General features: G+C 33.2%; 3 protein-coding genes across 6 annotated transcripts; all 3 read left to right on the top strand.

Annotated features, from left to right (window-relative positions):
* Nucleotides 1-152: 152 nt before the first annotated feature.
* Nucleotides 153-4,965, top strand: LOC114422185 (probable protein phosphatase 2C 9). The gene is made up of 5 exons (XM_028388407.1): nucleotides 153-737; nucleotides 1,825-2,064; nucleotides 2,378-2,654; nucleotides 3,796-3,950; nucleotides 4,403-4,965. The coding sequence occupies exons 1-5, from the start codon at nucleotides 708-710 to the stop codon at nucleotides 4,541-4,543; spliced, it is 843 nt and encodes a 280-aa protein (XP_028244208.1). The 5' UTR covers nucleotides 153-707; the 3' UTR covers nucleotides 4,544-4,965.
* Nucleotides 4,966-7,100: 2,135 nt separating this feature from the next.
* LOC114422184 (outer envelope protein 64, mitochondrial-like) lies at nucleotides 7,101-17,213 on the top strand. Of its 4 annotated transcripts, none has more exons than XR_003668638.1 (14): nucleotides 7,104-7,512; nucleotides 7,602-7,754; nucleotides 8,147-8,271; nucleotides 8,828-8,953; nucleotides 9,402-9,584; nucleotides 9,809-9,953; nucleotides 10,146-10,314; nucleotides 10,865-10,999; nucleotides 11,115-11,312; nucleotides 12,465-12,592; nucleotides 12,670-12,721; nucleotides 13,097-13,166; nucleotides 13,494-13,694; nucleotides 17,121-17,213. XR_003668638.1 is itself a non-coding variant. In XM_028388406.1 (13 exons), exons 1-13 carry the CDS (start codon nucleotides 7,283-7,285, stop codon nucleotides 13,574-13,576), a joined length of 1,797 nt encoding a protein of 598 aa, XP_028244207.1. In that variant the 5' UTR covers nucleotides 7,104-7,282; the 3' UTR covers nucleotides 13,577-13,972. The 4 variants fall into 4 exon arrangements, 1 of the variants encoding a protein (XP_028244207.1); XR_003668639.1 differs by lacking the exon at nucleotides 17,121-17,213 and adding an exon at nucleotides 15,431-15,567; XM_028388406.1 differs by lacking the exon at nucleotides 17,121-17,213 and having other exon boundaries at nucleotides 13,494-13,972.
* Nucleotides 15,402-18,417, top strand: LOC114423933 (monoacylglycerol lipase ABHD6-like). Its single transcript, XM_028390839.1, has 4 exons — nucleotides 15,402-16,037; nucleotides 17,121-17,213; nucleotides 17,811-17,878; nucleotides 17,965-18,417. Exons 1-4 carry the CDS (start codon nucleotides 15,402-15,404, stop codon nucleotides 18,134-18,136), a joined length of 969 nt encoding a protein of 322 aa, XP_028246640.1. The 3' UTR covers nucleotides 18,137-18,417.
* The last annotated feature ends 1,036 nt before the right edge of the window (nucleotides 18,418-19,453 follow it).

The following is a 19,453-nucleotide window of genomic DNA, read 5'->3' as shown; positions in this document are numbered from 1 at the left end:
GAATCCGACCCGTTTGATTGGCATCCTTAGCACTAACCGCTAAGAGGGCTTCACGAGAGAGAGTTTATGAGGCTATAAAGTTTTGCTGACTTTTGAAGTCTCTGACAAGTCCCCACCCCACCCGAGTTTATAAGAACTATGAAACCTCAAAACAGCTGTATGTAATAATCAAATCAAACAAAGCGTGTCTGTCAGCATAGCAATGCAATTAAACTAACAAATACAAAACTACAAAGTCAATAAGGGCAACAACCTCTGCCTTTTGCCACCCATTGCAGACCTGACTTTCTCAACAAAATCCATCTTCTCTTCTTATTAATAACCTCTTTCTTTATCACAAGGGACGCTTTTGCTATAACCTTTTTAGTCTTCTCTTCATTCACCCACTTCATACCGATCTCTTCTCTCTTTTTCCTCCAAAAAGTTCTTATTTTTGGATTGCTTGTCAATTTTTTGAGCCTGTTGATCATCTGGGTGGTGGAAATTTCCTTTTTTTGCCCCCCACCTTTTCGGGGAGGGTTGTTAGAATTGCTTGCTTCCGTGATCGGAATGTTTTGCAGATAAATTCACAGTTCTTAAAGAGAGTTTTGGGGTTTCTCTGACGTCAAGTTTTTTGTGGAAATTTTCGGTTTTGAAAAGATTTGCCCAAGAGTTACATGCTGAGTGATAGAGGGGGAAAGTGACTGACGTGTGGCTGAATTGTTTACATGGATTGTTTCTGCTGCTTCAACAATCAGGTGAGGATTTCTGGCCTCTTTATATATATATATATATATATATATATATATATATATATATATATAACTTTTGTCTTTGGAAATCAACCTTCATATACAGTTTCTTAATTGATAATGAAAATTGAAACATAAGGATTGTTTCTGTACTTTTAAGTTTATCTGTAACCTCAGAAAAGTAGCAGACACTGATAGGGGGTAACATGGATATGAGCATACGTGGATAATAACTAGATTTTAGCATATGATATACGTTTGGTGTTTCAAGGAAGCTTTATTAATATGATCATCTATTCTATGGGGTTCTTTACTTCATCTGTGGCCTGAAATATATAAATGACAAACCTAATACTGGCTTGTTTCTTGAGTCTTATCGTGAGTTTGGTACTTAACTGTGCTGGAGGTTGTTTGAGCATTCAGCATTGGACTTTGCAGTAAGCTAATTTTGTGAGATAAGGTTCATTTCAAATGGTTGCTGTAAACACCAAAGCTGTCTGATTAATCTGCTTTTGACCCTTGGTTGCTTCATGAGTGGTTTTTGGTCTACTTATGAGCAAGGTTTTAAATTGATGTCACAGTCATGGACTCACGGTTGCAGTTTTCATCACAATTCTTGATCTTGTGGGGGAATTGCAGAGAAATGCAACTGTTACAGCCACAATTGGGGTCATGGAGAGCAAAAAAACCTTGACGATGCAGCTGAAACTGCAGTTGTGGACCATTCTTTAAAACCTTGAGCATCGACTATGTTTTATTTCTATCTTCTTTGGTTGTTAGTGCTGATAAATACTGTAGTTAATATTCTGGGGTTGTGCCATTTTAAGTTTGACACTTCTTAACAAGATGGAATTATCTAGTACAGAGTGTGTTTCTCTGTTATATTTCTGAATGTTGTGTTTATTGTCAACTTCCTATTTCCTTGCTTTGCATTTTAGCCATTCATGCTATGTTCCCTTTGATAATCAGCCATGTGCCTTTGTCCTTGTAAATTTCTTTTTAATTTCAACCATGTTCCTTGCATTGCATTGCATTTATGTTATGTTAAACAGTAGATTCTTTTGTTATTGTATTTTAACTCTAATAGTTTTAGGTGGTTGGAGGACGCACTTCATGTGGCTCTGGCAAGGGCAAGAGCCATCAGGGCTCAGTTAAGTATGGCTTTAGCCTAGTTAAAGGGAAAGCAAACCACCCAATGGAGGACTATCATGTAGCAAAAATTGTCAAGCTTGGAGGGCAAGAGTTAGGACTTTTTGCTATATATGACGGACACTTGGGAGACAGTGTGCCTGCCTATTTACAAAAGCATCTCTTTTCTAATATCTTGAAGGAGGTGAGTTATTGAACCAAACTAGAAAGCATCGTGTATTGGTTATTACCTTAATCACATTTGATTCCTTGGACAAAGGGACAAAGTTTTCCCCTTTTTCTTCTGGCTTCCCATACTCTTATTTTATGATCAATATTAACAATATGAAATATAATCTGGTTGAGCTTGATGTCTTGATGAAATTTGTAAAACCTCTTTCTTGTCAGAAAAACTTGAAATTTGGCCTAATTTTCTTTTTGAATCTTTGTAATGCCTCTTGGCATAATTTTATTTTTGAATTACTAATTGTACTCTTAAATATGATGAGTTATTCCAGGAGGACTTCTGGACTGATCCAGCCAGTTCCATCATTAAAGCCTATGAGACAACAGATCAGGCCATTCTTTCTGATAGTTCTGATTTGGGGCGAGGAGGATCAACTGCAGTGACTGCAATTCTTATTGATAATCAGAAGTTATGGGTAGCAAATGTTGGAGACTCACGAGCAGTTTTGTCGAGAAAAGGGGTGGCCGAACAGATGACTATTGATCATGAGCCCAATACTGAGAGGGGCATCATTGAGAACAAAGGCGGCTTTGTCTCAAACATGCCAGGTTCTTTAATAAACCTTAATGAGTTAATATCTGTGAGATATCGCTTAAATTATTTCCCTCTATAGATAGCAAAATGAGTGGCATGAAATGACTTATAATAATTTCCCACTATAGATAGCAAAAGTAGTGGCATGAAATGAGTTATAATAATTTAATGACTGTTTGTGATATATTTTAAATCATGGTCTAAATTGCAAACAATGTACATTTTAGACTCTAGACATCTAATTGTAAGATTTTAGTCACATCTCATTCTTTTTTCTGGTAAGTGGCAACTATTGAAATATAAAATCATACTAATGGAAACTTGTAATACTAGTCAATTATTGAATCTCTGTTATAACTTTGGGTGTAAAATAATATATATTTTTCTGATTAAAAAAGTCCCACTTTTATGAATTTTCACAATGAATGTATTTCCATGAGGTCATTGACTTTGACTTTACTGCAACTGTTCATATCTGTTAGCTACATGCCTACATCACCCATAATAATAGATACAAATGCAATTTCAAGTGCTAATATCTATGTTGGTGAATCAATGTTAGAATCCTCGTTAAGACAGGTGCCTATGTTTAGTGTCATGTCTCGAATACTTGTGAGAAACCAAAAAAAACTAAACTTGGTTGATGACGTTGAGATTGCCCCTCAGTGCAAGAAAGTGCTGATGACTAGGATACTTGATTAAGCAAGACTGTAAGCCTTGCGCTTTGTGCTCTTCCAAAAGGCTTTTTGCTTGTTCTCTGCAAGAACAAGTTTCTTCCCACTTTTGTGTCCTATGCTCGATCAGAATGCTGAACTTAAATTCACAAGTTTAATAAGTTGTGTGATATCTAGTTTAGCACTAAAACTTCAGGCTACTTGACTGTAAAACCTTGCTTGAGATCATCTACATGTGAAGAATTAAAGTGTTAAATACTTCTAGGTTTATAGTAAGATTAGGATAGTTTTAGAAGTAACAATTTCACTAACTGAAACTCTACCCTTAGGAGGGTTTATAGTTGTTAAAGACCAGGCATCAATCAAACCAAAGTTTTGGCATGTTAGTATAGAAGTATATTATTTGCAACATTAATGAGTCCTTTTTGTTTGTGTTGTGTAATTTGGACTAATTTGCTCATTTTTGGGGGGGTTATTTCAGGAGACGTTGCAAGAGTAAATGGGCAGCTTGCAGTTTCTCGAGCATTTGGAGACAAAAATTTAAAATCACACTTACGATCTGATCCTGATATACGACATGTTGATATTGACCCAGATGCTGAGCTTTTGATACTTGCCAGTGATGGTCTTTGGAAGGTTATCCACCAATCTAATATCCTCTTTGTCCATTATTTCTTAAAATTATTTATGCGTGCTCTTAAAATATTGATTAAATAATCTAGACACCGATAATGTAAAGAATTTTTATATTGTCATCTAATTACAAACTATCATGTAAGGTTAGTTTATTGCATTTTACAATTGTAATGTAAAACCAACAAGTCGTTAGTTCTCGTGGTACTGGACTCGGTTTCCTTAAGTAAGGTTTCGGGTTCGAGTCTTGTGGATGGAAAAAACGTAGTTAAGAGGGAAGAATCCTACTAAAGATGATCAGTTGAGTTTTCTAACAAAGATTAGTTATCGACAAAGTCGATGAATACTCTAGACCAATAACATAATTATCAAAAAAACAATTGCAGTGTATAGAACTTTTCTGATTGAATTTATTGCATAAAAATTAAAGTCTAAATTATGATTATTCATTGCAGGTAATGGCAAACCAAGAGGCAGTTGATATTGCACGAAGGATAAAAGATCCACAAAAGGCAGCTAAACAACTAGTTGCCGAGTCATTGAACAGAGAGAGTAAGGATGATATTTCGTGCATTGTAGTTCGTTTCAAGGGATGAACAAGGGAAACCAACACAACACAACTACTCCCTACATTTTCTTGGTATATATTTTATCAATATGCCCTCCCATTTGTTTGGAGATCTCGTGAAATCCATTTTCTACAACATAGGTTTTGCTCATTCCTCTGTAAAATTGAAGTTCTTCAAATTAGATGGTGCCATTTTAGTATCTCAAGATTTGTTTTGTGTAGATTATTACCATCATTTTTCTTTGTAATTTGCATTATTACATGGAGCAGTGTGAAGATGGACATAGACATAGCTTTTACATTTGAATGAGTTATGCGTTTGTTACAAACACAATTTACGAATTACTTGAAATGTCCTACCCCGAATGCCTAATTTTCCACTGCTACAATTCAAGTGACACAGTGAGCAACTGTCCGAGTTATTATTATGAGTTTAATTTTACATCGTTATTCAATCATAAATTATTATATACTTTTGTTGAATATTAGTTTTAGTCATTGACTTTCATATCTTGTAACATAGTCTTTGATTATTATTATTTTGGATGGTGTATATTTGAAATTTATTTTTATCTTGTTTTCCGTTTATATTTAACTGCTTATGAGTAAAAAAAAATCATTTAGCTACTTGAACTGAATGCAAATGAAGTTTTATTTGGTGTATTTTTTTTTATAATGTAAATAAAATCTGAACATGCATTCTTTTGTTTAGGATTTTAAATTTAAAACTTCTTTGGAAATTATACAATTAAGTCAATCCATGACTCCTACACTTAAAAGTCATTAAAATGTTAATTTGTCTCTGAAAATCGTCATAGGTCCTATTTATGGGTGATATATGATTTGACACATGCACCTTTGAGTGTCAAGTGAGATCTCTTGACTTATTTATCAAACTAGCTAAGAAACCTGAGCTTTGCGTGGTAATTTGTTGGACAATTTTAATAATGTATATATCGATGAATGCTATTTTTTAAGTAATAATTACTGAAATGGGTAGGTTTTTAAAAGATGAGTTACCCATTTCGATAATTTATTCAAAATCTATCAATTTTGATAATTACTTGAAACATTGTACCCCTTTTGATAAATAAGTCGAAGGTCTCTTGCATGAGATCTTATTAAAATCTCTAGAATACTAATGATTAATGAATATTAAATGCGCATATAACCGATAACAATAAAAAAATGTTAGGATATAATGTAATCAATAAACCTCTAACATATGCAAAATATTTTTGATTTATTTAACTTGCTATACTTATATTGTGTGTCATGTCTTATTATATAACTTGTTACATTGAGTTTATTCAAATAAGAACACAAGATTTTATTATTTTTAAAACATTTTTTTAACCTTCGGAAATATGTTGGGAATGTTGAATATTTTATTTGATATTTTAAAAGGTTAACATTTCTAATTAATTAATTTAGAAAATATTTTTAAATAATTAAATTAATTAAGTGTTGATCCAAAATATAAATATTTGACTTTGTCATCTTTGACTTGGTCTCAACATATCTGTAAACATACTTAACACTATTTTCATTATAAATATTTATACTTCAAACTTCAAAGATTTTTCTAAGATTGACTCCCATATTTTTCTCTTCCTCCAATTTCGTATGTGAGATTTTGGGTTCACATTAAAATAAATCTTGATAGTTTTGCTTCAACTATTGTTTGGATGAACATGCTAAATCTTGAAGAATTTATATATAACACGGATAAGTACTCGATGGTAGTGTAAAATCATGTTTTAGGCTAATTTTATTTGTGAATATTTGAGTTTGTGATGGATTGGTAGTTCACTGGTTCTTACTGATGGACAACTACAACAACAATTTAATTACCAAGAGCCAATTTTAGGTATTTTTTAGCTGTAAGTTTTAATTTTTTATTTAAATACACTTCTTACTTGCTACGTCTCTTTATTAAAAAAATCAATAATATTTTCAAAAATTACAATCTTATCATATATCAAAGTCTACGGTTAAATAATACTAGTAAAATATAATTTAATTAGCCTAAAATGAGAATATCAAAGTGTCTGACTAAACATTAAATAATCACGCCTCAAGGCTCAAGATGCCGTGAAAGAACAGTGAAACAAAAAGACACATTCGGCCATTTAAATATTAAAAAAAAATCGAAAGAGTTGCGACATTATATACCAGAAAATCCGTAAATATTACCGGACAATGGAATTTGTGAGAAATATGAAAATGGTATAATTGAAATGAATAAAATTTTATACAAAAAAAAGTTAATATAAATACTGAGATTTTATATATTACTAACAAACTGATATGTAACTAATTAATTAACATACTGATATGTAATAATTGTAGTTTTACTATTTATTTTCTCCTTCTTATTATAACTATCATCTTAACTTATTTAGAATTTCCTTCGTTACATATATAAATTGTAGTTTTACAAAATTGATTTTATCATTATTAATTTATTTTTATTTTTATAACCTATATCATTAATAGTTATAATGAAAAAAATTAATTTAAACTAATATGAATGATAATTATTTTGTAACAATTTTTTTGAGAATTATTATGAGATTGAGGGAGTTAAAGAAAAAGAAAAACAAGAGAATCTACGTTTACTTGAGCTTAAACTAGTTGAAAATTCATTCATTTTGGAGCAGCGCATGATAGCAGTGACATTCCCTCCGTCGTTTGCTCCAAAACCCTTTCTTTTTTTTGTTTTTGTTTTCCTCTGTTGTGTTGGATCACATTCACAATCACGATCATGTCTAAAATGTTGAAGAAGGTCAATGCCTCCAACCCTAAACTCTGGCTCCTCATCGGAATAGGACTCGCTGGCGCGGTCGTTGTTGTGGCCGAGACCCGGCGGCGGCGACACCGGAACCTCCCCAAAGAGGACTTCGGTGCATTCGTTGAGCGTATCGAACTTCTCCCCATTCCTCAGCCCAACCAAACGCAAACGCTCTCTGCTCTTACCTTCGCCATCAAAGACATGTTCGTTTCTTCCTCCCTTCATTTCCTTATTCTATTTCCCTCTGCTTCAAATTTTAGATGAGTTGTAATATTCTATTTGTTTGCGGCAGATTCGATGTGAAAGGGTATGTGACGGGGTTCGGAAACCCTCAGTGGAAGAAGACGCACGGCGAGGCCGGGAAGACTGCGATTGTCATCACCGCTCTCCTCAGCGACGGTGCCACTTGTGTTGGCAAGACTGTTATGGATGAATTCTCTTTTGGGTATGCAATACGTGTAACGTGTTTGATTTATAGGAGAAAAATAGAAGATTTTTTTTTTTTTGAATTAGTGTATAGTATAGGAGGTGTGGGTTCCACAGCATAAATTACAAAATTTTATTTGGTATATTATTTCTCTCCTTCTTACCAAACACATCCTAAAAGTGCATGTTTGATTTGCAGTTGGAAATATTGTGACACATCTTCCAATGCTAATCCAATAGATAAAAACAAAATAAAAACAAAAGTAAGGATCATGATCCATTGGCAAAATTGCTTTTGCAAGGAAAATCCAAACATGCTCTAAGTGTTTAATCATCTTCATTTTCATTAAGATTTTAGCCTTTTGATTCTGAACTCATTTACTTTACTCATTGTGGGTGGTTGTATTGCAGGATTTCTGGTGAGAACAAGTTTTATGGAACACCAACCAATCCTCAAATGCCATCTTCTATCCCTGGAGGTTCCTCCAGTGGTTCAGCTGTTGCTGTTGCTGCTCGACTGGTCGACTTTGCTATTGGTGAGTTTAGTTTACTTGCTTACCAAGTTATCATTCATTCAAAAATGCTAATTTTCTCGATATATATTCTCACATATTAGCCTGCCTATTCAATGTAATCAACAATCAACTCCTCTATTTTGTTTGGGGCATTGAGATTGCTTGTGTTTAAACCTGGAAAGTGGAAAGTGTCTTTTTGTTTTTGTTTGTTTGTGTGTGTGTATTATTTGGTCTTCTTCAGGGGTAAAATCAGTTTTAATTTGCTGAAACTTCAGCTCCATGGTTGTGACTTGTGGTGATCTACCCATTTTATTTTGATGGTTGCATGCATAAATTTCAGGATTGCAGCTTTTTGTTTATTATTGTGATCTTGTTTGTGTATTATTGCAGCTTTTTGTTTATTATTGTGATCTTGTTTGTGTATTATTGCAGCATGGCTTGCCATGCATAGTCTGTCTCTTTCTGATCCATATTAGGGTTAATGGACACTTACAAATTGCAATTGTATTGTGCTTATAAAAATCATTTGCTAGAATTTTCTCTCTCAAGTATGTAAATGTGGAGAGATTTTCTGTAGGTACTGATACTACGGGATGTGTGAGAATTCCAGCAGCATTCTGTGGTATTCTTGGCTTTCGACCATCTCATGGGGTTATATCCACCATTGGAGTTCTTCCAAATGCACAAAGCTTGGACACTGTTGGTATGATACAGAATTATGGGACTTTGTGACTATGCTTTAAATATTGTCATGTATTATGAAGTTTTATTTCATAGAACTATCCACATATACCTTTAATCTCTTTCAAATAATTGAATTCTGTATCATTTTTCCATGTGACTAGTATTATGTGGAGAAAATTGAGAAATTAGATACATAGGTAAATAGGTCAATAAATTTACAGAAGAATCCTATATAACAAAATATGGTTGGCACTTGGCAGTGCTTTCTAGTTTCTACAGTGATGTGTCTTGTACATATGCTCAAAGTCTTGGTCTCCCATCCCAGTGTAATGTATGACTACCTTAATTAGAAATTACTGCTCAGTGTGTTGAATTGGGACTCCACTGTTGCTTTTTTTTTTGTTTGCAAAATATTTTAATATTCTCTTCTTTAATTGTCCATCCCTCATTGCATAATTGCATTGTAGGATGGTTTGCTCGGGATCCTTCTGTCCTACATCGAGTAGGACTTGTTTTACTTCCATTGACTTCGGTGGAGCTCAAAAGAACAAGGCGTATTATTTTTGCTGATGATCTTTTTCAATTATCTAAAGCTCCTTCACAGAAGACAGCATATATTATTGGCAAAGCTATTGAAAATTTGTCTGGTTGTAAGTTTCCAGAACTTTGAAGACCAATTTGTGATTCCTTTATTAATTTATTTTTTATGGTTGATTAACTTGATTGTTAATACCTAGAGGAATAAGGCTTTTGTTGTTGTTGTAAGGTTGGTTGTTGATACAGTGGGTGAAAAGACTCTGAATGTCTTGATCAGATGAAAAGGAAATTTGTGTTTTATGAACAATGAAGTCTTTTGGTCCTATTGGTTTTGCAGATCAGTCTCTGCAGCATATGAATCTTTGCCAGTATATTGCTTCTAATGTGCCCAGTCTAAAGGGGTTTCATGAGAAATTAACACAGCAACAAAATGGATTATCTATATTGAAAGCTCTCACTTCGGTTATGTTTTCTTTACAAGGGTATTCTAATATATCCTTTTATATTTTATCATTGGATTTATGCTATGTTATACTTTATGTTTTCATATGGTTGATGAATTATCATATCCTTTTTTAATATATATATATATATATATATATATATATATATATGTTGCATTTTAGATTTTGTTTATATAACCCTGTAATTGCAATTTTGCATCTGCTCTTCAGATATGAATTCAAAACCAATCATGAAGAATGGGTTAAATCTGTCAAACCCAGGTTAGGGCGGGGTGTGTCTGAGCGTGTTAATGCAGCCATGAATGCTACACATGATAATATAAAAACCTTGTATAAAGTAAGAACTGAAATGCGGGGTGCGTTTCAACATTTGTTAAAGGTACTGTAATAACTGCAGTAATTTTGTCACTAATGCTCTAGTGTAATGTTATCAAGTTTCAAATGATGTTAAAACTAGCATGGTGACCTGTGCAATGCATAGAGTCAAATTACGTATAATTTAAACATAAAAAACAAGTATATTTTTTTTATTAAAAAACTGTAAATCTAAAAAAAAATTTAAATATCCATGATTTAATTTATCATCAAATTATTTTATTTATAAGTGAAGTTTTTTTTTTTTTTAAAAACTATTCATGTTAAATATAAATTAAAAAGTAATTAAATAAATAAAATATTAATGTATGAAGCAGAATATATTGTATGATAATGAAAAATGGAGAACAAATTAATAGTCCAATATAGCATTTTCATATAATGTTTGAAAAAAGTGGTATGTCTTAAAACTTTTATCATAGAATTTCGTTACCTCAGAAGACAATCAAGATATCTGATTCGTATTATGAAATGACATAATTTTTGTTAAGTTTACTGTATCTGTCCATGCTATGCACTTACCAGTGATTACCTCTGTTTTGATTCTCCCACAGGATGATGGAATACTAGTTATTCCCACTGTTGCAGATTATCCATTAAAGCTTAATACAGAGAAGGGGTTTTCTTCTGAGTTTCATGACAGAGCTTTTGCATTATCTAGCATTGCTAGTATTTCTGGATGTTGTCAGGTAACTTGATATCTTTAAGGCTCTGAAGAATGAATATATTTTGCCTCTTCTCAATTTTTATTTATTTTGCTGAAACTTTGGTTGATTTATATATTTTCTGATGCATCATTTACAGGTTGCAATTCCATTAGGATGCCACAATGATTGTTGTGCTTCTATTTCACTCATCTCAGCACATGGAGTTGATAAATTTCTTCTTAATACGGTTTTGGATATGTATTCAACTCTTCAGGAGCAAGTTAGTGTTGCTTATGCTTTGCCACTGCTGGATACAAATGGTAGTATGGAAACTTCTGAGCTTTTGAAGGAGAAGGTTAGTTCTATTTCAGCATTTTGTTTGTTAGGATTCCTTATAAAAATTCTTTTGTAAATAAAGTCATCTTGCAAAACACCACAAGACTTGATCACTTGTTTAATAATGAGTGTGAACTTGAATGTTGGGTTCTACAACTATTAAAGCCAAGCTAGAGCTCAATGATACCTTGTTTATGGGCTGCTCAATTAAATAATAAATATTTACTTTTTGTTATATTTCTACTAACCTATAATTGTAATAAATAACTAAATTGTTAAATATGTTTGTAGTTCCTATAAATTATGATTTATGACTTCTGTTTTTAGTCTTTCGAAAAATATTACATTGCTTTTGGTCCTCATTTTATTTCTTTCCAAAATGGTCCATATAACCATTTAGTGATGTGACATTTATCTAGATATGCCTCGTGAGCGATGACATGTGATGCGACATGTGTTATGTGTAGATGCATGCTACATCATCAATAAATGGCGACAGGGACCTTATTCAAAACTCTTAAAACTTAAAAGGATTAAAACCAGCATCTTTTTGAAGGATTGAAACCAAAATAATAAGATTTTATATGAACTAAAAACATATTAAACCAAAATTTACTTTTGTAAATTTTATATTTAAAAGTTTTAAAACATTTATAAATTATTTGAATTAATTAAACTAAAAACTACATAACAAATCCTTACCGTGTTTCAAGATGTTTTATGCATACAATCTGTCGTGTAGTAATATGAAAATATTATCAAGGGTAAGTTTTCTGCTGCTCATTAGTAGTATCATGGTCAGGTTTCTTTTTAACTTTTTAGTGAAAGTTAAAGGTTTTTAAGTTGGTGGTATTATTCTGTCATTTGTATGTGGAAATCAATTTTATTATTTATGAAACTTTTTCTTGAATTTTGAAGGGATTCATAATATTTTCTTTTTTGAAATTTTCTTCCTTGAGGAACCCATAAATTATTTTGTTATTTTTCAGTATATGTGTGCTTGCATTAGTGTATTTTAAGAACAACTTTTATTTAAAACCTTGGGTGGATAATTGAATCTAAATGTATAAAAGCTTCTCAAGAAGGGTCAATATTTATATATGGGGAGAAGTGTTGGATTGGTGGTAGGTTTTCAGGATGTGGCATGGATCACTAAAAGGCATTTCTTCAGGGAAATACGGCCTTTAAAGGAAGGCTGTGGAATAAGGCAGTTGATTACTACACCGAGGCTATTAACTTGAATGGGACAAATGCGACTTACTACAGCAACCGGGCTGCTGCTTACCTAGAGTTAGGATGGTATGAGGTTTCTCCTGTTTTTACAATTGGTACTTTCGTTTGTGTGTAATTGGTGTATACCCTGTGCAACTATGCAGCTTTCAGGAAGCTGAAGAGGACTGCAATATGGCCATATTACATGATAAGAAGGTGAGAAGATGGGCATGTCAGCATGTGACTGACAAGATCATGGAAAACTTGTATTCTAAACCTGCCATGTATAATAATAATTAATGAACTTTAATAACTATAAGTCATAGGTAGGGTATTCCTAATATTATGCTAAATGTTTATCTTCTAATACCTCAAAATGCTGGTTGCATCATCTAATCTGATGGCTATACGTCCTAGAAGCTTAATAGTGTGCTAATTATCATTGATTTTAGCAATGTACGTTTACTAGATCTCTATATCTTGCAGTCCTTTAGATTTTGACATCTGAATCTGTACAAATATTTACAGCACATATGGATGTTATTCAGGATTGTTGTGTATTGCTAATTTGTTATTGTTATTTTACTGCAGAATGTGAAGGCATATCTGAGACGTGGAACTGCTAGAGAAGTACTACTTTGTTATAAGGAGGCTCTAAAAGGTGTGGCAATTTTAAAAAAATGGTCTTGCATGTCATTTGAATTCAATTATTCTTGACAAGAACATGTATCATAGAACAGCCATTACAAGGATATTGGAACATCTTAGTTGTACTCGAATTTTGCAACTGTGTAGGACGAGTTGTTTGTTGTGTTTCCTATTAGCCCTTTTTTGCTGTATTTTAACTGCCGATTCTTGGCTTGTTGTCTGACCGTTACCATCCACTTATATCAGATTTAACTGGGTTTATTTAATAGTTTTTCTGGACTGTCTACCTCTTTTATTCTTAATGCTGTTCCCTTTCCTGTCATTTTCTCATGCTATGCAGATTTCCAGCATGCTCTCGTTCTTGAACCACAGAACAAGACTGCTAGTCTTGCAGAGAAAAGACTCAGAAAATCAACGAGTTGATACAAGCTGTTCTTTCAACACTACTGACCTTCCTTCTCCTCCTGGAGAATGTTAATGGCTGTGGAAATATGATTTCGGCTCCTTTCTTGCACTTTATACCTTGGATGTGATTGTGAAGGTAAGTCGAAGACAAGGGGCAAACTAATCTGTGTTGGTGGGATGCTCCATTATTTTGGTATGTTAGGGAATTATGTTGTTAAAAATACTATTATTCAATAATGCATATAAGATTGGACCCAAGGTATATGCTGTCAAACCACCCCCCACCCCACACACACAATTGTGCGTGCGTGTTAAAGTTTTGTCTGCATAAGAGTTTGGTCTAACAGCCTCGTGTATATTTGAAGTTTTCCTCTAAAATTTGATTGTGCAGAAAGGAAATTAGTTTCTTTTTCATTCTCAAGTGTCAGAACCATGAATCATAACATAGGCCCTTAACATAAATACATCCAAAATACTTCAACCAGAAATTATGTAGATTATACATAGTAATTATTGTAACTTTTCAAAACATCATAATTGTATAGCTATCATATTCATATACCAGGATCACCTACAACTCAAAATAAAGAGGTTTTTCCTATCTCCATCTTTATTCTTATAGGTGCATTACTGGAATTTCAAAATACTTTCCATCGTATGCAATGGAGGTTTATCAAATTGATGAACAAATTCCTGGGTAGTAAAACTGAGGGGAAAAGGAAAAGATAGGGTTAGTCACAGAAATAGTGTGAGCATAATAAAAAAAGTGGACAAGAAGTAAAAAGAAAACATAGCATGAAATTTTATAATAAAAAAAACTTAATATTGCGTTTGGTAGAAAGGTAAGAAAAGGAATAAAAATGTGATGAATAAAAAGAGATAAAATAAAGTTGTTTGGTTGAAATAAAAAAAGTGTAAAAAAATGAAATATTTAAATTGAAAACTAAGATTTAATCCCTTGAGATCTCATTAGGAATAAAACTAAATTGTAATAAAAATAGAAAAAATTTCATGAACCTTCATTTTATTATGTATACATACAACACATTATTTCTTGATTTTAGCATTCAGTAACTATAAGACTAAATTTCAGTGATAGACTGTATTATCTCTTTGTTCCAATAAACAGTAACTATAGGGTGTGAGCACTAAACTCAGATTTGTTGTAGTAAACTATCATCGTAGAAACCCATTTTTTTTTAATTCTTATCAAAATTATTAAGAATCACAAAAATCAAGTCCAAAACTATTAAGATAAATATTATAGTTATCTTAATTGTTCAAGTACTAATAAAAATCAAAATCAAAAGACATCTTGTTTTAAAATTTACTCTTTAAAAATTATCCAAGCAATTGAGAAAAGGGTAACAAACTTTTTTTTTACAGGTAATTCCAATTTCAATTTTTGCAACTATTATTTATTAGAGACAATCTTATTTGAGAGTAACAACCATCATGCATGGTAAAAGTCTCTCTCCACCTGTTTAACACAAGTACGCATACCCACCATAATATTCACTATTTAGCATTGTTTTCTTGTGAATTGTTTAATTCAATTTTAAAATACAAAAGATAGGGCCGTGTCATTTTTTTCTTTTGCTTCTGTCGCATGTGTGTGTCATATGAAATGGCAGTCCGCGTTTCTTGCATCGTAGTTTCAGTTCGTGTCGTGTTGGCCTGGCCTTACCTCGTTTTCTCCGCACTCAACTCATCTTCTTCACTTTCCCATGATTAATGCAAATCAACCACGCCCCAGAAATAACAAAACATGTACATGCATGCTTTTCTTCACCAAGTTTCCATTTTTATCATTAATTAATTAATTAATTAATTAATCAACGTCATGTTGCCGAAACTCTCAAAATGCATCAGCTTCACCGCTTCGCGGGACTGGCTGTACCGTCATTTGTTCGCCGCCGCGGGGCTCCGCTCGGTGGCCACCGACCTCGGCGAAGGAACCATCGTGCATTGCTGGGTACCCAAAATGCACAAGCCATGCAAGCCAAGCCTCGTACTCATTCACGGTTTCGGCGCCAACGCCATGTGGCAATACGGGGAACACATTCGTCTCTTCATGGGGCACTTCAACGTGTACGTGCCGGACCTCGTGTTCTTCGGCGAGTCCTTCACGTTAAGGGCTGAGAGGAGCGAGTACTTTCAGGCTGAGTGCATGGTGAAGATGATGGAGGCTCATGGGGTTCACAAAATGAGCTTGGTGGGGATCAGCTATGGTGGGTTTGTAGGGTACCGTGTGGCTGCTCACTTCCCTGACGTGGTGGAGAAGATTGTTCTTTGTTGTGCTGGGGTTTGCTTGGAGGAGGTTGACATGGAAAATGGGTTGTTTAGGGTTTCAAATTTGGATGAGGCTTCCAGCATTTTGTTGCCACAGACACCGGACAAGCTCAGGGAATTGATGAAGTTGTCCTTTGTCAGGCCTGCCAGGGGTGTTCCTACTTGGTTCCTTCAAGATTTCATTCAAGTATATATGTCATTTAATTTATTTTTCTCTTTTGGGTTGTCATAATATTGGACATGTTTGCTTTGTTTTTTCTTTTCTTTTATTTTTTTAATCGCCAATTAGTTTTTGTTAGAACCCGCTACCTCTCTTTCCTTCTCTTCTTCCTTGTATCTCCAGATGTTTGCTTTGTGTTCAATGGAAAATAGATGATCACTAGTTAGGACACTATTTGAGATCATATTGTTTTACCGTTTTAAAAAATGGTCTGCGGATCATGATTTTGATTTTGACTGCAACGTCAAGATTTTTGGCTTCAGGGTTGCCATATTCGAGATGTTTGCTTTGTTTTTTTTGTTTTATGGGCAAATGATAGGATTCGAACCTACGATTTCTTTTTTTATCACCAAGTTAATTTTATATTTCCAGATGTTTGCGTTGTGTTCAATGGAAAATAGATTATCACTAATTAGGACATTTGAGATGAAGGCTTTTGATTTGATATATCCACCGTTTTAAAAACGGTCTACCGATCATGATTATGACCGCAATGCCAAGTTTTTTTATGTGTTTGTGACCGATTCTTGATGTCTTTGTTACCGTGATGCTGACTGCAATAATGTATTGTGGCTGCATCAAATGCATTTGTTTGCAATTTCTTACAACATCAAGGATTAAAGATATATGCTAGAAAAGAGATTAGAGAGGATTAAAGATTTAGAATATTTGATTTTTGTTAATTAATGCTTCGTTGCCTACAAAGCTGGAGACATTTTGACACAAGTGTTGATCTATGGACACCATAAAAATGTGAATCCTGCATTAGCATTCAACTCTGGGTTGTTGTATACAATCTCTTTTAATTTGTAGCTTACATTCTTTTATCAGTTTTATGTATATCGAAATTTGCTTGAAAATTGGCCTTGGCTATGAAGTTTGATTGATTGTCTTGTACTAGTCCTTATGGCATGACCTTAATACTGTACTCTCTCTTTGTCATTTGAAGCAATCAGTTTTTATTCAAGGCTCATCTGGGTATCAAGATTCACTAATTTTGAACGTTACACCTCTAATTTTTATCATGTTCGTGTTTATTACTTTGTACAGGTGATGTGTACAGACTACATTGAACAGAAGAGAGAATTGCTTGAGGCAATACTAAAAGGTCGGCATCTTTCCGATCTTCCTAAAATCCAACAGGTATAGTCATTCTTTATTTATTTCTAAATTATGACTTATTTTTTTATTGACAAATGTTAGTCATTAGTTTGTTAGTGAGAGAATTCGAACCCACCATCTATTCCTCCATCTCTTCACTCTTTACCACCAAGTCAATCTTATATAGTCTCTAAATTATGACTTTAGTTTTCCAAACCTAGTGAGATTTGGCTCGGTTGTCATTGTTGTTAATACTTTTAGATTTTATAATACAGTATTACAGTGTACTGTGGTGTGTTTTTAACCTTTTTTCCTTGATCAAACACAACAAGGGTTTTGCAGCTTGTTAATGTTTTTTTTTTTTTTATCATCTATTTTTGAGTACTAGAATCCATCCAACTCTGTACAAATAAAAGAGAGGAAGGAGGAGGGGGATATCTTTCAACACTGAAAATGCCTATCCACCTGTTACAACAAGAGTTATTAAACAAACCTCACTACTTCCCAAATAATTGTCATCTTCTAATTTTCCGATGCATTGATTTGTAATTATCTCTCATAGAAAAATACCAAGCAATTAGCTTATTTGCCTCACATTCTTTTGAATATTCACACTATTGTGGGTTTACATTGGAGCAGCCCACTCTAATTTTATGGGGAGAGCAAGATCAGATATTCCCTCTGGAGTTAGGACACAGATTAAAAAGGTGAGATTTCAATTCAGTGGAAGTTCGTGTCGTTGCATTCAAACATAATCTGAAACTGGATAAGTCTGGATGTCTCTTTGGAGCAGGCATATAGGGGAAAATGCTCAAATGGCAGTCATCAAGAATGCAGGGCATGCAGTGAACCTAGAAAAGGCCAAAGAGTTTGGCAAGCACTTGAAAGCATTCCTTATAGATTCTAATACTACAAAGTCATGTCCAACCTCACCACTTTCTTCTAGGCAGAACTTTCGTTTTTGACATTCTGCTGGGGTGATTTCAGCTTCCTGCAGATCCAATTTTCGACATATTCTGGGGGAATTTACTCTTTTTCCTTTTTTATGGTGGGGGGAAGGGGGGATTATTATTTTTTATTTTGTTGATTTAATGCAAACAAAGGCTTAGTGTGCTAGTTTCTTCCATATTTTGTCCCAGTTGGACGAGCAGGAGGAGGTTCTCTGTTGTTTATGTACTTTTGTTTTTCAGAACATGTACAATTGACTCAAGAAATCTCAATATATACATATACATATATTACTTTATTTTGCTCTGCGTTTGAGAATTGGTCAGCCTGGGTTGTTTTGGCATGGTGTGGTGGTCAATTATTAACCATTGCTCATCAAATGCTGCTGCACAGATAGCAGGACTGCTTGTGTGTAGAAGAAAAATCAAATTTTACGGGTGCAACTTGATTATTACATTATTTTATAACTTTATATAAAATGTTATTTTTATTGATCTGACCGTTGAATTATATCTATATATTAACAAGATCATTTATGTTAAATTTTGTCAAAATTAAACAACAATAAGAAGATAATCAAATGATCAATATTTTAAAATGTTTATATTATTATATGAATGAGGTAACAAATGATTTTGAATTTGAATTAATATGAAATTTTGTATATGTGAAAGAAACTTTTGATCCAACGGTGAATTTTAAGAAAATATTATTCAATTGAAAGGTATAGAATGACAATAATCACATGACAATAATAATTTTACGTGAAAATGAGGATGATTAATTTCAACTGTTAGATTAAAATAAAAGGTTAAGATTAAAACATTTTAAATTCAAATTAAAGTTTTATTAAAATTTTTAAAATATTTACTAAATAAAAAATTAAATATCTTAAAGATTTAATTTATATCATTCTAAGATATCTCAAAATTATCACCACCACCGTCATGATCGTTTTTGCCACAACTACTATGGTCATCATCGCAACTATCGTTAACCGTCACCACCACCATGGTTGTTGTCATTGTTACTTCCACCACCACAATCGTGATTGTCGCTGATGGTAGTCGTGACAACAATCACGGTGGTGGTGGTTGTTATGATGATGATCTTGACATAAATTATTTTTTTATATATAAAAGACAAATTAAATCTTTAAGATATTTGATTTCTTGTTTGGTAAATTTTTAGAAATTTTACAATTAAATAAAATTTTAATTTGAATTTAAAATGTTTTAATCTCAACCTTTTATTTTAATCCAACAGTTGAGATTGATCATTCTCATTCTGAGGTAAGATCTCATATGATAGGTCCTCTCTCCTTCTTAAGTTAG

Source organism: Glycine soja, chromosome 8 (assembly GCF_004193775.1).
Source record: "Glycine soja cultivar W05 chromosome 8, ASM419377v2, whole genome shotgun sequence".
Taxonomy (NCBI): Eukaryota; Viridiplantae; Streptophyta; class Magnoliopsida; order Fabales; family Fabaceae; genus Glycine; species Glycine soja.
Note: the sequence above shows the minus strand (reverse complement) of the source record. Positions and strands in the feature narration are given on the sequence as shown.

What these genes read in the sequence shown, in the direction of transcription:
- LOC114422184 (XM_028388406.1), top strand. Translation starts at nt 7,283, where the DNA reads ATGTCTAAAATGTTGAAGAAGGTCAATGCCTCCAACCCTAAACTCTGG. An exon ending in ACCTTCGCCATCAAAGACAT is followed by an intron (nt 7,513 to 7,601) that starts GTTCGTTTCTTC and finishes TGTTTGCGGCAG; the next exon opens with ATTCGATGTGAAAGGGTATG. An exon ending in TATTGAAAATTTGTCTGGTT is followed by an intron (nt 9,585 to 9,808) that starts GTAAGTTTCCAG and finishes TTGGTTTTGCAG; the next exon opens with ATCAGTCTCTGCAGCATATG.
- LOC114422185 (XM_028388407.1), top strand. Translation starts at nt 708, where the DNA reads ATGGATTGTTTCTGCTGCTTCAACAATCAG. An exon ending in TCTGCTGCTTCAACAATCAG is followed by an intron (nt 738 to 1,824) that starts GTGAGGATTTCT and finishes TAATAGTTTTAG; the next exon opens with GTGGTTGGAGGACGCACTTC. An exon ending in TTTCTAATATCTTGAAGGAG is followed by an intron (nt 2,065 to 2,377) that starts GTGAGTTATTGA and finishes GAGTTATTCCAG; the next exon opens with GAGGACTTCTGGACTGATCC.
- LOC114423933 (XM_028390839.1), top strand. Translation starts at nt 15,402, where the DNA reads ATGTTGCCGAAACTCTCAAAATGCATCAGCTTCACCGCTTCGCGGGAC. An exon ending in TCCTTCAAGATTTCATTCAA is followed by an intron (nt 16,038 to 17,120) that starts GTATATATGTCA and finishes TACTTTGTACAG; the next exon opens with GTGATGTGTACAGACTACAT. An exon ending in TTAGGACACAGATTAAAAAG is followed by an intron (nt 17,879 to 17,964) that starts GTGAGATTTCAA and finishes TCTTTGGAGCAG; the next exon opens with GCATATAGGGGAAAATGCTC.